The sequence below is a fragment of the Hibiscus syriacus genome, unplaced genomic scaffold (genome assembly GCF_006381635.1).
Source record: "Hibiscus syriacus cultivar Baekdansim isolate YM2019G1 unplaced genomic scaffold, ASM638163v2 tig00002840_pilon, whole genome shotgun sequence".
Classification (NCBI taxonomy): domain Eukaryota; kingdom Viridiplantae; phylum Streptophyta; class Magnoliopsida; order Malvales; family Malvaceae; genus Hibiscus; species Hibiscus syriacus.
In genome coordinates this window covers 10,424,791-10,440,553 of record NW_024061947.1, presented here as the reverse complement: position 1 = coordinate 10,440,553, position 15,763 = coordinate 10,424,791, and the positions used below count along the sequence as shown (strand labels likewise).

Genomic DNA, 15,763 nt, shown 5'->3' with positions numbered 1-15,763 from the left:
TATAATTATTTATATATTATTAAATTAATATATTTATAATATTTTTATATTTTTAATAATTAAATAATATAAAAATACAAATTCTTAAAATATTATATATATATATATGTGTGTGTGTAAAAATTAATAGGGTTGGGTCGGGTCAGTAATTTTTCACCTTAAACTTGACCTGGCCCGACCCGAAGTTATATGTTATATAACCCGTCTTGCCCCGTCCAGAGCTTTGAAATTTTTAAAGGAAAAAACGTCACAAACATGAACGTGCGTCCGCCACTAGCGTGATTGAAAGTTTATTGTCAAATGATTGAGAGTAGTTAGAACATATACTACTTTGTAATCACCTTAACTTTTTTTTAATAAAAAAATATATAGTAATTATTATTATAAAAATATTTTTATTCACTCGTATAATATTAAAATCCATCATGTTAAGGTATTTTGACCATCACTAGATAAGGTCAACGTATATGGCAGGAATGGACCAAAGTGAGGGTGAGCGGGGCAATCACCCTCCTAAAATTTTAAAATTATCTTATATTTTAAATTTATGTAATTTCTATTGAAAACCTATTTTTATCTTTTTTATAATTTTATAAGTTCAACGCTAACCTAAAATTTTAGGCCCGTGGATGAAAATGCTACTAAGGAGGATTGTTGGAGTTTCGTTTGGAAGGTCGAAATACCATAAAGAATATGTGTTTCTTTGGCTCGTACTCCGTAAGAGGTGGTTGAACGTGCACGTAAACATATGGTGACCGATGAAATCGTCAAATCTGCAGCAAAGACGTTGAAGACGTAAACCATGTTTTATGAACATGTGAGTCAGCTAGATCGGTGTGGGGGGACCTTTATTAAACCATAGAATATCCACCATTTTCTCTGGTTACCTTTGAAAGAGTGGGAGACGGGGTATGAACTAAACGATTTCGGTAGTTAAAAGGATGATTATTATTAGATGTTCTAGATTCGAGCATCAAAGATTTTAAGGTATTTAAACGTTCAATATCATATGATTGAGAGTCTTTAGAACATAAACTACCACAAAAAAGAAATAGTTGACGAATAATCTGCGAAATAGGAAGAGATTCAGTATGATCAATAACGAGTGGAACATATTGTTTGCGACTATTTGTTGGAAGCTGTGGATCAAAAAGAACAAACAAATTTTTTATGTGGATTTCGTCGAGAAGGAGCCATTTGTGCATGAATGTCTGAAGTTACAGAAAGAAATTGTTCAAAACGAAAAAGGAAATTTTAAGGACTTTCATTGGACAATGTTGTGTATTATTCAATGCATTAGCTAATTAACTAAAGAGAAAAACCAATTTATTTTACCCCAAACAGCCAACATATGGATATACGGTGCCTTGTTGAAAGCAACCGATCATAATCATTGTACTTAATAGTGCTAGACAACATAAAGTTCAATGGCCATCATCCAAAATCCATCAGATATCATCGTCAGGATCCACGTCTTCGAAGGCCCATTCATAACGTTTCCGAAACTCAGCCTCTTCCTCCGCCGTATAATCGTTCTCCGCCCCCGAAAAACCTCCGTACGTACTCCACGCTCTTGTTCTTGATCTTATCCGCCACGCGCTTGCAGTAGCATCTCCAACAGTTCTTTCGCGTCCAGATAATTGGCCGCCACCATCATCTCCCGCACTCCCTCGTTGTCTAGCGCATTGAAAAACTCTTGATCGAACGCCTTGGCTACCTCGTCTTTTGATGCAGGGGGATCCGAGACAGATGATGCTGAGCTGTCAGATTGCACGTTGATGACGCTGAGATACCATGAGTTGGCAGATCAGCGCAAAGGCGGGAATTGATTGTGACATGTTCCTCATTGGGGTCGTTTTGAGTATGTTTCAGTCTTTTGGCCATAACTTTGGCTACAGGTGTTAGAATCGCGCATAAGACTCCAATCCGGAAAGCTCTTTTCGACGCGCACGTTCTCCACATTGAGCTGTGCTCCATGTGGCCTTTTTTTTCAACCTCAAATTCTGCCGTTTTCCCCTCCGAATCACTAGATTTAGTTATTTTTTACTATTTATGGTAATATTTCGATTGTTAATTAGGAAGTCAATTTAAATCCGATTTAGGCCGGATTTTTGGGAGATTGCTTATTTTATTTCTAATTTCAATTTAGAGTGATTTTCGGGATTTTGCTATTTTTGGCAAAATTCGAATAAAGACGATTTTTTTGCTATAACAGTCCGGCTTGTGGACTGCTTTTTGACAGTTTTGATTTTATAATATTTTTATTAAACCCTAGAGACTTTTTCTCTGGTTTTTGGGCGAATTTTCTCTTGTGAATCGCCTGTCGGAGCTAACCTACAGGATAATCACTATTCTGTCTGGCGTCAGTTGGTATCAGAGCTTCAACATCTTCTTGGGAAATTTCACCAGTTTCAATGGCTGGAGGTCGTGGTCGTCGTGAGCAGGTTCCGAATGAGGAAGCCCAACGCCGTGATCGCAGCGTTCAGGATGTGATGATTGCGGATTTGCAGAGGCAAGTCGCAGAATTAACCCAGCGCCTGGCGGTGCAGGATTTCGAGGATCGTGAGGCCTCTGATCACGATACCAATTCCACTTTCGAAAACCCATATCACAATCGCGCAGGATTCCGGGGCGCAGGATTCCGGGAGCACCGTGGTCGGGAGGAGCGTCATGGAGACCTCGGTTTTCGGGTCGATCTCCCTGAGTTTTCTGGTACATTACAGGCCGAGGGATTCGTGGATTGGATTAATGAAGTGGAGCGTATTTTTGAATATAAGGAAGTCCCCGATCGTGTGAAAGTGAAACTGATCGCCATCAAACTCAAGGGCAGAGCATCTGCGTGGTGGGAACAGTTACGACGTTCACGAGAAAGACAGGGCAAAGCCAAGATCACTGATTGGGAGAAGATGAAAAAGAAGATGAAGGGCCACTTCCTTCCCTTCGGCTACACGCAAATCTTATTTCAGCGACTTCATGCGTTGAGGCAGGGCGCGCGATCAGTCGATGATTACACGGAGGAGTTTTACCAATTGGTCGCCCGGAACGATTTATCTGAGACGGAGGAGCAGATGTTGGCGCGATATTTGGGGGGTTTACGCCAGCCCTTGCAAGATGTCCTCAACATTCATTCATTGTGGAGTATTTTGGAAGCATACCAGCGTGCACTTGCTGTTGAAAAACAGCAAAACAGGAGACCAGTGATCAGGAGCGATCACAACAGTCGACCAGTTCGCCCTCAAGAGTCCCGTCCTGCTCAGCAGCCACCGCAGGGTAATTCTAACCCTACTATTAGATGTTTTCATTGTGGTGAACAAGGGCATAGGGCGACTGATTGCAGGAAGACTGCTAGTAAAAAGGGCAAAAATTTGTTGATTGAGGAAAACGTGGAAGACGAGACTGAGGAGATTGGCGAACCCGTGTATGACGATGATGAGACTGATGATGTGCTGTATGGAGATGGTCATGAGACTCTGGTCGTTCGTAAGAGTCTACTTACCCCCAAGGGCGATTCAGGGGACGATTGGTTGAGAACCAATATTTTCCACACGACTTGCACAGTTGCAGATAAAGTCTGCAAAATGATCATTGACAGCGGCAGTTGTGAGAATGTAGTGTCTGAGGAGGTTGTCCAGAAATTGCAGTTGAAGACGGATCGTCATCCTAAGCCATACAAGTTGTCATGGCTAAATAAAGACAGTGAGGTAACAGTTGATAGGCGATGCCTCATGTCTTTTTCAATTGGTAGAAAATATTTTGATAATGCCTGGTGTGATGTTGTGTCTATGGATACGTGTCATATATTGTTGGGTCGACCTTGACAGTATGATCGCAGTGTCATTCATGATGGACGAAAGAATACATATTCCCTTAGTATCAAGGGAAAAAAGATTGTGTTGGCACCCCGGCGGGAAGGACTTACTCCTACCCCAGTAACCCATAATACTAATCTGCTTTCTATGTCCAAGTTTTTAGATGAGATTGAGCATGGCGGCGTGGTCTATGCCTTGCTACCTTGCGAGAACAATGCAGTAGACGTGGATACAGATTTACCAGTAGAGGTGCAGCAGCTGCTAGCAGAATTCTCTAACTTGATGCCAGAGGATCTTCCTCCTGGACTACCACCTATGAGGGATATTCAGCATCAAATTGACCTTGTTCCTGGGTCAAGTTTGCCAAATAGACCAGCATATCGCCTCAGTCCCAAGGAGGCCGAAGAGTTGCAGCGACAGGTGGAAGAGTTGTTGGAGAGGGGCTATATCCGAGAGAGTATGAGCCCATGTGCAGTCCCTGCTCTGTTAGTGCCAAAGAAAGATGGTTCTTGGCGTATGTGTGTTGACAGCCGAGCGATCAACAGAATTACAGTGAAGTACCGGTTTCCAATTCCCCGTCTAGATGATATGTTGGATCAGCTATCTGGTTCTAAGATCTTCTCAAAAATTGACCTTAAGAGCGGTTACCACCAAATCAGAATAAGGCCTGGAGATGAGTGGAAGACGGCGTTTAAAACGCCACAAGGGTTGTATGAGTGGATGGTCATGCCTTTTGGGTTATCCAATGCGCCCAGTACATTCATGAGATTTATGCATCAGGTCTTGCGACCTTTTATGGGGAAATTTGTTGTAGTTTACTTCGATGATATCCTCGTTTATAGTCCGACATGGACTTCACACTTCGATCACCTCCGTGCTGTTTTGAGATGCTGAAAACGGAGTGCTTGTTTGTCAATCAAAAGAAGTGTTCTTTCTTCACTACTTCTGTGACTTTTCTTGGTTTTGTTGTATCTACTGATGGTGTTCATGCAGATCAGTCAAAGATAGATGCAGTCTTGGAGTGGCCCAGACCAAGAACCTTATATGACATCCGAAGTTTCCATGGCTTGGCGTCTTTTTACCGTCGATTCATTAGAAATTTCAGTACTCTGATCGCCCCTATCACAGAGTGCCTCAAGGGGCGTGATTTCCAGTGGTCTGAGGAGGCAGAGGCCAGTTTTCAACTGGTCAAGCAGAAGATGATCGAGGCTCCAGTTTTGGCACTTCCAGATTTTGACAAAGTGTTCGAGGTAAATTGTGATGCATCTGGCGTTGGCATTGGTGGTGTTCTGAGTCAGGCAGGTCGTCCGGTTGCTTTTTTCAGTGAAAAGCTATCGGGATCAAAGAAAAAGTATTCCACTTATGATCTGGAGTTCTATGCCATAGTTCAGTCCCTGAAGCATTGGCGTCACTACCTAGTACAGAAGGAGTTTATTCTGTTTACCGATCATGAGGCCTTGAAGTACATCAATGGCCAACACAAGCTGAGTAGACGTCATGCCAAGTGGGTAGCATACTTGCAAGAATTCACTTTTACGCTGAGGCACCAAGCAGGGAGTTTGAACCGCGTCGCGATGCCCTGAGCCGTCGTACCTTACTTCTCACCACCATGAGTACTAAAGTTGCAGGATTTGAGACGTTCACAGATATGTATGCAGCTGATCCTTCCTTTGGAAGGATATTTCAGGAGGTAACTGAGGGTCACCGTCATGATTTTGTTTTGCATAATGGGTATCTGTTTCGTGGATTACAATTGTGCATTCCAGATTGTTCATTGAGGCAGCAAATTATAAGTGAACTCCATAATGAGGGACACTTGGCCGAGATAAGACATGACCCTTATCTCTTCTGAATTTTATTGGCCCAAGTTGACTAGTGATGTGGCCCATTATGTGGACCGTTGTTATGTGTGCCAGCGGTCTAAGGGAGTTCTCACCAATGCGGGATTGTACACTCCCTTACCTGTTCCTGAAGCTCCTTGGTTCGATGTCAGCAAGGATTTTGTACTAGGCTTACCCCGCACCCAAAGGGCCTCTGATTCTATCTTTGTTGTGGTTGACAGGTTTCCAAGATGGCTCATTTTGTAGCTTGCAGAAAGACTATGGATGCTGACCGGATTGCCCATCTCTATTTCAAGGAGATTGTGCGTTTACATGGTGTTCCTCGATCCATCACTTCAGATCGTGATACTAAGTTCATCAGTCATTTCTGGAAGAGCCTGTGGGGGAAACTGGGAACGCAGTTGAATTTCAGTAGCGCCTACCACCCCCAGACGGATGGCCAGACTGAGGTGGTGAACCGAAGTTTGGGAACCTTTTAAGGTGTTTGGCAGGAACGAAGCCGAAGCAGTGGGATTGGCATTGCCTCAGGCAGAATTTGCCTACAACAGATCAAAAAACAGAACCACAGGTTTAAGCCCATTTGAGATTGTCTATGGTCAGAACCCATCCGGGGTGTTGGACTTAGCCCCTATTCCACGTATAGGACGTTTCAGTCCTAAAGCAGATGAGATGGCAAAGTATCTTCGGGGTATCCATGAGCAGGTGAAACAGACCATTCATGAGAGCAATACCAAGTACAAGACTCGGGTCGACAATCATCGTCGTCAGGTACTTTTTGATGTTGGTGATTTTGTTTGGGCTGTATTAACTCGTGATCGTTTTCCTGTTGGTGAGTATAATAAGCTTAAGGATCAGAAGATTGGACCTTGTGAGGTCGTGCAGAAGATCAATGATAATGCTTACAGGTTGCGACTTCCCAGTCACTTGAAGACTTCTGATGTCTTTAATGTGAAGCACCTGAGTCATTGTTTTGTGGATCCTTATGACACTACTCTGAACTCGAGGACGAGTTCTTTCCAACCCGGGGTGACTGATGCAGGGGGATCCGAGACAGATGATGCTGAGCTGTCAGATTGCACGTTGATGGCGCTGAGATACCATGAGTTGGCAGATCAGCGCAAAGGCGGGAATTGATTGTGACATGTTCCTCATTGGGGTCGTTTTGAGTATGTTTCAGTCTTTTGGCCATAACTTTGGCTACAGGTGTCAGAATCGCGCATAAGACTCCAATCCGGAAAGCTCTTTTCGACGCGCACGCTCTCCACATAGCTATGCTCCATGTGGCCTTTTTTTCAACCTCAAATTCTGCCGTTTTCCCCTCCGAATCACTAGATTTAGTTATTTTTTACTATTTATGGTAATATTTCGATTGTTAATTAGGAAGTTAATTTAAATCCGATTTAGGCCGGATTTTTGGGAGATTGCTTATTTTATTTCTAATTTCAATTTAGAGTGATTTTCGGGATTTTGCTATTTTTGGCAAAATTCGAATAAAGACGATTTTTTTGCTATAACAGTCCGGCTTGTGGACTGCTTTTTGAAAGTTTTGATTTTATAATATTTTATTAAACCCTAGAGACTTTTTCTCTGGTTTTTGGGCGAATTTTCTCTTGTGAATCGTCTGTCGGAGCTAGCCTACAGGATAATCACTATTCTGTCTGGCGTCAGTTGGTAACAGAAAGTCTACGTTCGTCGGCGGTTTCCGGGGTTTGCGAGCTTCACGATCCAAATGCCACCTGCAGTATTCGATGATCTTCTAGAGGTATTTGGATTCGACGTTCGGGAGTGGTACGGGCTCATCACAGGTGTCCAAATTGTCTTCGAAGAACGTCTTGACGATGCCGAGTTCCATCGCGACGGCTTCTTCCGGTTCGAATTCCTGCTCGTCGGCGGTTAGGAGGATGATTTTCTTCTGCTGGGGACTGTCCGTTACCATTGTGTGGATTAAGGTTAGAGATTGCCAACTATTTGGGATTTTTGGAAAATAATTTTTGTTGATTTGAGATTTCTGAATGTTCAAGTTGATGCAAATTTAATCTTTTATATTACCGAATGTTATATTTTGATCAATATTCGTCAATTCTTGTTATTTTGGTGAAGTGATACGTTAGTAAAAAAAAGTTGACTTTAAATTTAATTTACTAATTTGACCCATAAATTTTAAAGGAAGTCAAAGAGGTCTAGGTTAGATTTATTGATTTTAGAAAATAATATTATACTAAAATTAATGAGTCAAATTAAAAATAACTCCTTTTATTAACGTGTTATGTCAACAAACTAACGAGTTATCTATTCAATGACCAAAATGTAGTATTTGATAACATAAGTGAGCAACATTTAACAAATCGATAATATAAGCGATTGAAGAATTTTTTTTCAAAGTCAACGACCGAAAATAAATAAAATTGAAACAAAAATGATAATTTTTGTGTAATTAAATAAAAGACCAAAAGTGAACAAAAGCGGTTTAAGATTGGATGTGTAATTATACCAATTTTGTTAACCGTAATTTTATCTCTTCTATTAAATGTTAACGGCCAGAAGTTTGATTAAAACACTTAAATAGTAAAATGGTCTAATTGATAAAACTAAAAATCAATGATCAAAATGAATAGTGATAGTAATTAAGTGGTTATAAGTATAATTTATCAAATTTTAAATTAATGTATGAGTTCATGTGTTATTTTTTTTTTACAAATTATAAATCTAATCCTAATCTTAGTTAGAGGGTAGGAAAAAAGACAACGCTCTTAGAGAATCTAAAACCGATGATATAATAAAATGAATATACATTAACCTAAATTTATTTGACACTTTATCAATTATGAATTGAATTTCCTAATTAAACAAATGTGCAATTAGTTGAAACTTTTTATCCAACGCTAATGCATGATGGTAATCCACTATTTTCCGAAGTTATTATTGGAGTTTGATTCCCTTTGCACGGTAGAACTAATGCCATTGCCAACTAAACGTACATTCCCCGTTGAAAGGAAACGACATGTAGACAAAATGAACTTCATTGACCTTTTGATCTCATCATCCAAGGCTTCTTCATCATACAGTCGAAGACAACACCAATTTTATATTCGATCCAATGCCAAGCTCACTTTGAATCGTCACACTAGTTTGGACAATTCGATAAATGCAATAGAATATCGAGCTGCTGCTAAAGTGCTAATGGTAATGAAGCTTTAGAAAAAGACAATGAAGATACTATAGCAATGGCATCGACAGCTGATCGACATCATCGAAACGATTCATTCTCTGGTTATATAAATCCCAGAAAAAAGAGAACATTTCGTCTATTAAATGGTCGGTACTTTTGCGGGGAAGAAGATGGAAACTTCGTTTTCGCTCCCTCCTAATCTAGCCGTCGATGACGCCAGCCCGGACTGGATGAACAAAGGAGACAATACTTGGCAACTCACGGCAGCTACACTCGTCGGCCTCCAAAGCATCCCAGGGCTAATCATTCTTTACGGAGGTCGGTGAAGAAGATATGGGCGGTGAACACTGCTTTCATGGTGCTCTACGCTTTTGCATGCGTCGTTTTCTGTTGGGCGGTTTCGGGTTACCGGTTGTCGTTTGGGGAAAGGATGGTTCCGTTATGAGGGAAACCGAACGTGGTGTTGGACGGTGTGTACCTGATCGGACAACCGTTTCTGGGGAAGTATCCGAACGAGATGATGGTGTATTTCCAGGGAATTTTCGCCGCGATCACTCTGATTCTGATCGCCGGAGCGTTGTTGGGGCGGATGAACTTTTATGCATGCATGATGTTCGTGCCGCTGTGGCTGACGTTTTCTTATACTTTCACGGCTCAGTATATGGAGTCCACATGGGTTTCTTACCAAGATGGGGATCATTGATTATTCGGGTGGATACGTCATCCATTTGTCTTCTGGTGTTGCTGGATTCACCGTCGCCTACTGGAAAATGAATCACCATCTTATTCATTCCGGATAAGATGCCGGTAACCACTACACACAATTATATACATGTATATATGCACATACATATACATATAACATGGAGATTACATTGCATGATGTAGGGGTTGTATAAGGATGGGCAGCAATGATATTGGGGGCTTCTTTCCGCTCAATTCCATGGTTCACCATGATGGTCGTTCACAAAAGATCCGAAGTGCTTCAAAAGGTGGACGGCACCATGGCCGTCCTTCACACTCACGCCGTCGCCGGCAGCCTGGGAGGCATACTTTCCGGCATCTTTGCTGTACCGAAGCTCAACGGGTTGTTCTACGGTGCCCCCGGCCACTACATCGGCCTATTTTACGGACTAGCGGACGGGAGAACACACGGCGGGCTCCGACAGATAGGAGTTCAGTTGATTGGGATATTGTTTGTGGTGGTTGTTAACGTGGTGAGTACGAGCATAATCTGTGCTGTGGTGCAAGTGTTTGTGCCTTTAAGGATGTCCGAAGAGGACATGGAGATTGGTGATGAAGCGCCCATGGTGAAGAAACATATGCCATTTGTGGTGATGAAGAAGAGGGTTGATCCTAAATATGTATTGCCCAAAAGCAAAGCTGCTGGTCAAGTGGAAATGCCTTGATCATAACATGTTTTTGTTTTTAGAGAATAAATTTGGCCCTTTGGAGCTATGTTTTATCCACTTTTATTGTAATAATATTATAATTATAAAAGTTGTAAAATAAATATTAAAAAAATTATAACCAAAACACAGCTACAGTAACATTTTAGGGAACTTGAAAGGACATAAAACACACAGGATTGAAGATGGAAAGAGTCCAAAAACACCCAGATATATCTATCTGTACCTATAGATTTATACGATGAAAAGATGCTTAATAACCATAATAAGGCAAAGGCTGCTGCTTAGCATGCAAATGATCAGGCCAAAGAAAAGCACCCATGGCAAACTCTCTCTTATAATCCAAATCACCATCAGCAAACAAGCCGTATTCGGCCAGAAGCCTGTCGAGCTTCCATTCCGGCATGTCCATGTAGTCCTTCACGGTGTACCTGGGATAATGAAGCGGCATCTGGAAGAAGCTAACGCCGTTGATCTGCTTCTCGCTTTCCATCTCCGATCGAGCAGATCTCTCTTTCGAATTTTGCATAAATGGCGAGCAATACCAGTCGGGAATTTATAACCACTAGATTGGGTGGTAGTAGTTTTATGTTGCTGGGTATCACAAGAATTGGTTGCCGCCCACCTTCTTTTGTCTCCGGTGACGTGATGAGCTCTGCGTGTGGCAAACAACAACGTTTTTTATTTATTTTTTCTTTTAAAAGTATTTTTTTTAATTTTTGAATTTTAATACGTGATTCCAACCCAATCATCAAAATTTTTTGTTTAATTATGCTAAGTTGATTATAAAGTAGTATCTGTTTTAAATTATCTTAATTATTTTACAATGAACGCTTTATCATCATATTGCAGTCAATGGTGTTCAAACTCATAATCTATAAGAACAACAACGATTCCTTTAACCAATGAAATACATTGGTTCGTGTGAATCAGCAGCATTGTTTGTGGGAAGGAAACATAAGCAACATGCTAAAAAGTTTGGTCGAACGAAATTTTGGATTTGTAGGTTTTTATCAATTTTAGGTTTTTTTTTTTACTTTATATCGAATTTGTTGATAATTTAGGCATTTGAAAATATGTGTATAACCTAGACATTTATTTTATATTAAAATCATAAAATTATTTTAGGTGAGACTAAGGTGGCGTTTGGTTGGCATGAATCCCTTGGAATTAGGAGGAATTAGAATCCAATTCCACCATTTTCTCATGTTTGGTTCAAGTTTTTCAAGGGAATTAGAATCCCTCATGACTTTAAATTTCCATCAAATGAGGGAAAGTGAATTCCATCCAAGAATGGATAGAATTTAATTCCCTTGTTGGAGGGAAATTGAAATTAGAGCATGCTACCCTCATAAATCTTTTGGTAACTTATTTATATATTGAATAAAAATAGTTTTTTATTATTTCGGTTCGGGTCGGGTTTCTAATTCATATATTCGGGTCGGGTCGATTTTTTTAAGTGTGATATTCGGGTCGGGTCGAGTTCGGGTTTAGGGTGAAAAATATCCGACCCGAAAATATATATAATTTTACCTTATATATTTAGGAATAATTATAATAATACCCCTCTATATAATTTTTTTCATTAAATCACTGTTTTTATTGAATAAAAATAATTTTTTTTTATTATTTCGGGTCGGGTGAACTTTATTTTGTCGGGTCGGGTCAATTTTTTTAAGTGTGATATCGAGTCGGGTCGGGTTCGGTTTAGGATGAAAAATATCCGACCCAAAAATATATAATTTTGCCTTATATATTTATGAATAATTACAATAATACCCCTATATATATATATATTTCCAATTAAGTCACTATTTTTATTGAATAAAAATAATTTTTTATTGAATAAAAATATTTTTTATTATTTTGGGTCGGGTCGGGTCGGGTCACAGATGGAGGTCCTTGTGCTCGGGTCGGGTCGGGTGGACCAAAAACCCGACCCAACCTGACCCATGACTATCACTAATTGGGATGATTTTAACTTATGATGTTTATTAGCATAATTTTTATAATTTATTGAAATGAATAATTAATCATAAAATAAAAAAAATTAATTTTTTTATAATATATTGCTACATGTAATTATAAAACAAATTAAAATTAAGCAAAAAAACAAGAAAGACAATCCTGTCATTTTACATTACTGAAATCAAATTCATCTGACATGTATGCGAACCAAACAGAATATGAAATTAGATTCTAATTTAATTTCCTGCCAACCAAACATTTCAGAAACATAGTCTCATTATTGTTTTGTATTGATTTATTTGGAGAATTAATCATAGCCATCCATATTTTATAAGAAGAATAATTTATCATTTAAATTACATTGTAAATGATCTTTTATCGAACATTCAAAATATATAATATGGAGTAATATTTTAGGATAAAAATATTCTCTTTCTTGTCATTCTTCTTGAATTTTTCTTATCTTTCACATGTACATTTCATGAACACACTAATAGTTTTTCGTCTAGAAAAAAAAACCGAATGTCGTCCATAAAATAATATTTTCACCATATGAACAATAATCATATCAACACAAAATATATGTCTAATTTATTAATAAAAAATAATATATTTTAAAGACCAAATCAACCATTAAAATAATTTATAATAAGGATAGGTATGAACGGAGAATGAATGAGTACTTTTTTCCGGGAAGCATGATCCGAAGTTGGGGCAGGAATTAGTGATGAGGTTGATGGATTTCCATATTCATAATTCTCTTGTTTGTTTTGCACGATACGTATAGTATGGTATGTTCTCAATTTTCGTGTGCTATATGTTACACCCATGGCCATAACGTGTAGCGATGGACTTAGGCGGGACTCTCGTCCCTCATAATAATTTAAAATTATGATATTTTAAATTTTATCTATGTATTTTTATTAAAAATTTATTTTCACCTCCTAAATTGATAAATTTAAGTTTAATATCCTAAAATTTTATAAATTTAAATTTATGACTTCTAATATAAAACTCGTCCGTCCGTGATAGAATGTCTGTGTGTGCGCATTATATATATCTCCAATGGTCTACAATCATATGTTCTACATGGCAATATTTGAACAATATGTTTCTATATGAACTGCCGGACGTACAAAATAAGTACACTCAGCAGCATAGGCATAGCAACTCAGTTACAAACAAAGCCTTAAATAATTGTTTTTTCAAGTACACATAATCTTGAATTGACCCGCCACCCACCTATATATCACTTTTAAATTAATGATTAAAAATCTCAAATAAAAAAATAGTTAATATTTTTTTCGCTACCAACTTTAAATATTTATCTTAAAAATAAAAGGGTTTAAATCATCAAAGGCCCTTGAAGTTTCAAAAAAAATCAATGCAGCCCCTGTTATTTTTGTTTGAGAGATTTTGGCCCTCAAACTCGATAAAAGAAACCAATCAGACCCTTTGTCCAACGGAAACCGTCATTGACTACGGTCCCCGTTACGTTGTGCTGATGTGGCACATCATTCTTGCCAGCTGCCTCCTTTTGTTGTTGACTGCACGCTAAGTGAATTAAAATATGCTGATGTGGAAAGTTGACAATAAAAGAAATTGTAAACGTTAATTGAATTAAAAACCCTAAATATCTTTACTTTCCTCTTTAAAATTCACTCGCCCCATCGTGTTTTTGAAGAGCAACATCATCCTTGGTTGTGTTGGTCTATTTTGAAGATAGATTGGTGTAAGTTTTTCCTCTACTCATCTTATCTTTTAAGTTTTGAATAGAAAAACACTCCCTTCATCTCTAAATTAATCTCCTCTCATCTATCAAGATTTGTTTTTCCTTTCTTAAATATTACATATAATATTTGTACCCGAATGATGAGATCTTTAATGAAACATTTCCTCGAATGAAATAATCTAAAAAATTTCAGTACTATTATGAAAAATATGACAAATTCGGCGAGCTCCTCTACTCAAAGCAATCGAAGCACTATTCAGTCGTCTTTTTTCGGAAAATAAAGGAAATATTGTGTATTTTTATTGTGGTTTGAAATGCATTATGTGGACAACTTGAAAGAGGAAAAATACACGTAGAAATTTTTTTAGCTGCCCTAATTTCAAGAATTAAGATTGCAATTTCTTCAAATGGTATGATAAAGAAATGTCTGAAAGAGTGAAGTCCCTAATTTACGAGCTACGAAAAGAAAACGAGGAGTTGAAAAAATGATGCAATATAATGGTCGTTTAGATGTTCGACAGTTGAAGTTTCAGTTGAATTCAGTCCAAAAGCAATTAAATTTTGAAGTTGATCATGCTCAGAAATTTAGGAGGAGGAGAAATTTGTATATTAATGGGATAATATTTTCTTGGATAATTTGTGTAGGATTTGTATTGGTGCTTATGGGTTAAATGTTTAAGCATTTAGGTTCATTGCCTTCTGATAAGTGATATTTGGTTTGTTAACCGACCCCTAATTTAGTTTTGGAATGGATTAAGGATTATGACTTATTGCATTTGTAGTATTTTACTTTTTATGTTTAAATTAAGATTTATTGTATTTGCAGTTAATCTCGAAGTTAAAGCAAAAATATTTCAATTGCAGTTACTTAAAACTTTAGATTATTGCATTTGTAGTGTATTACTTTTGATGTTTACATTAAGGTGTAATGTATTTGAAGTTAATCTCAAAGTTAAAGGACAAATGTTACAGTTGCAGTTACAAAAAAACTTGAGCTTGCCAATATATATATATATGGTAATAGTTCATACAAACATATCAAAGTCAGTTATAACAAGCATTGTTTGGACTATCATATAAGTTCCATCAACCAACCAACTTGTTTCATAGAAAATAAAAGACCAGTAATTACAAAAGTTAACTTGATCGTTACGAACAAAAAGCAAAGTCAGTTCCACCAGGCATTCATTGTGTCATTCGAATTCCAGAATGCTTTCGAGAGGCATCAAAATAGTTAAGTTGCCTAGTACTGACAACTTTCTTTTCTTTCCAATTCAATCTAGGACCCTGCCATGTATCCTAGAACAGGGAAGTATGAACTCCAATCTTCTTTGGGGTACTAGTAGAGGCTATCAAAACTCTTTCGCTCAAAAGTCCAGGCTGCAAATAAATATAAAAGGTAGGTATGTTCACATATTTCATCAACATCATTTCCACAAGTTCCAATCGCAAACATTTAAAGAAAATGCAATTAAACAAGTGAATCAAGTATGACTTGAAGCGTCATTGGTTGTTTTTTGTGGACAACTTTGTTTGTTATGACCCATTGTTTTACAATGACCACATGCCATTTTAGGCCCTGATCTTAAATATTTATCGAATGCCAATTTTGTGGGCTCGTGTTTATCTTTTATTCTATTTTTCTTGGGCCTTCCAGGTTGGTCCTTTACTACAGGAGGGATAATTGGAGGAAGATCCTTCAGCCATAATTTTTCCCTCACGAGTTGCAAGATATGTTTGTAACTTGCTACATATTTTTCCTTCCGGTGCCACTCAGATACATAATCTTCAGGTGATTTGGAGTCGTAATACATTGCATATATGACATGACAATA

At 38.2% G+C, this 15,763-nt stretch overlaps 1 protein-coding gene and 2 pseudogenes across 1 annotated transcript; 1 reads left to right on the top strand and 2 right to left on the bottom strand.

Moving 5' to 3' along the window:
• Nucleotides 1–1,448: 1,448 nt before the first annotated feature.
• On the bottom strand, nucleotides 1,449–7,610 carry LOC120152817 (annotated as a pseudogene).
• A 1,352-nt stretch (nucleotides 7,611–8,962) lies between these two features.
• Nucleotides 8,963–10,254, top strand: LOC120152807 (annotated as a pseudogene).
• Nucleotides 10,255–10,473: 219 nt separating this feature from the next.
• LOC120153887 lies at nucleotides 10,474–10,758 on the bottom strand. The gene has a single exon (XM_039165754.1). The coding sequence runs from the start codon at nucleotides 10,755–10,757 to the stop codon at nucleotides 10,482–10,484; it is 276 nt and encodes a 91-aa protein (XP_039021685.1). The 5' UTR covers nucleotide 10,758; the 3' UTR covers nucleotides 10,474–10,481.
• Between the last annotated feature and the right edge of the window lie 5,005 nt (nucleotides 10,759–15,763).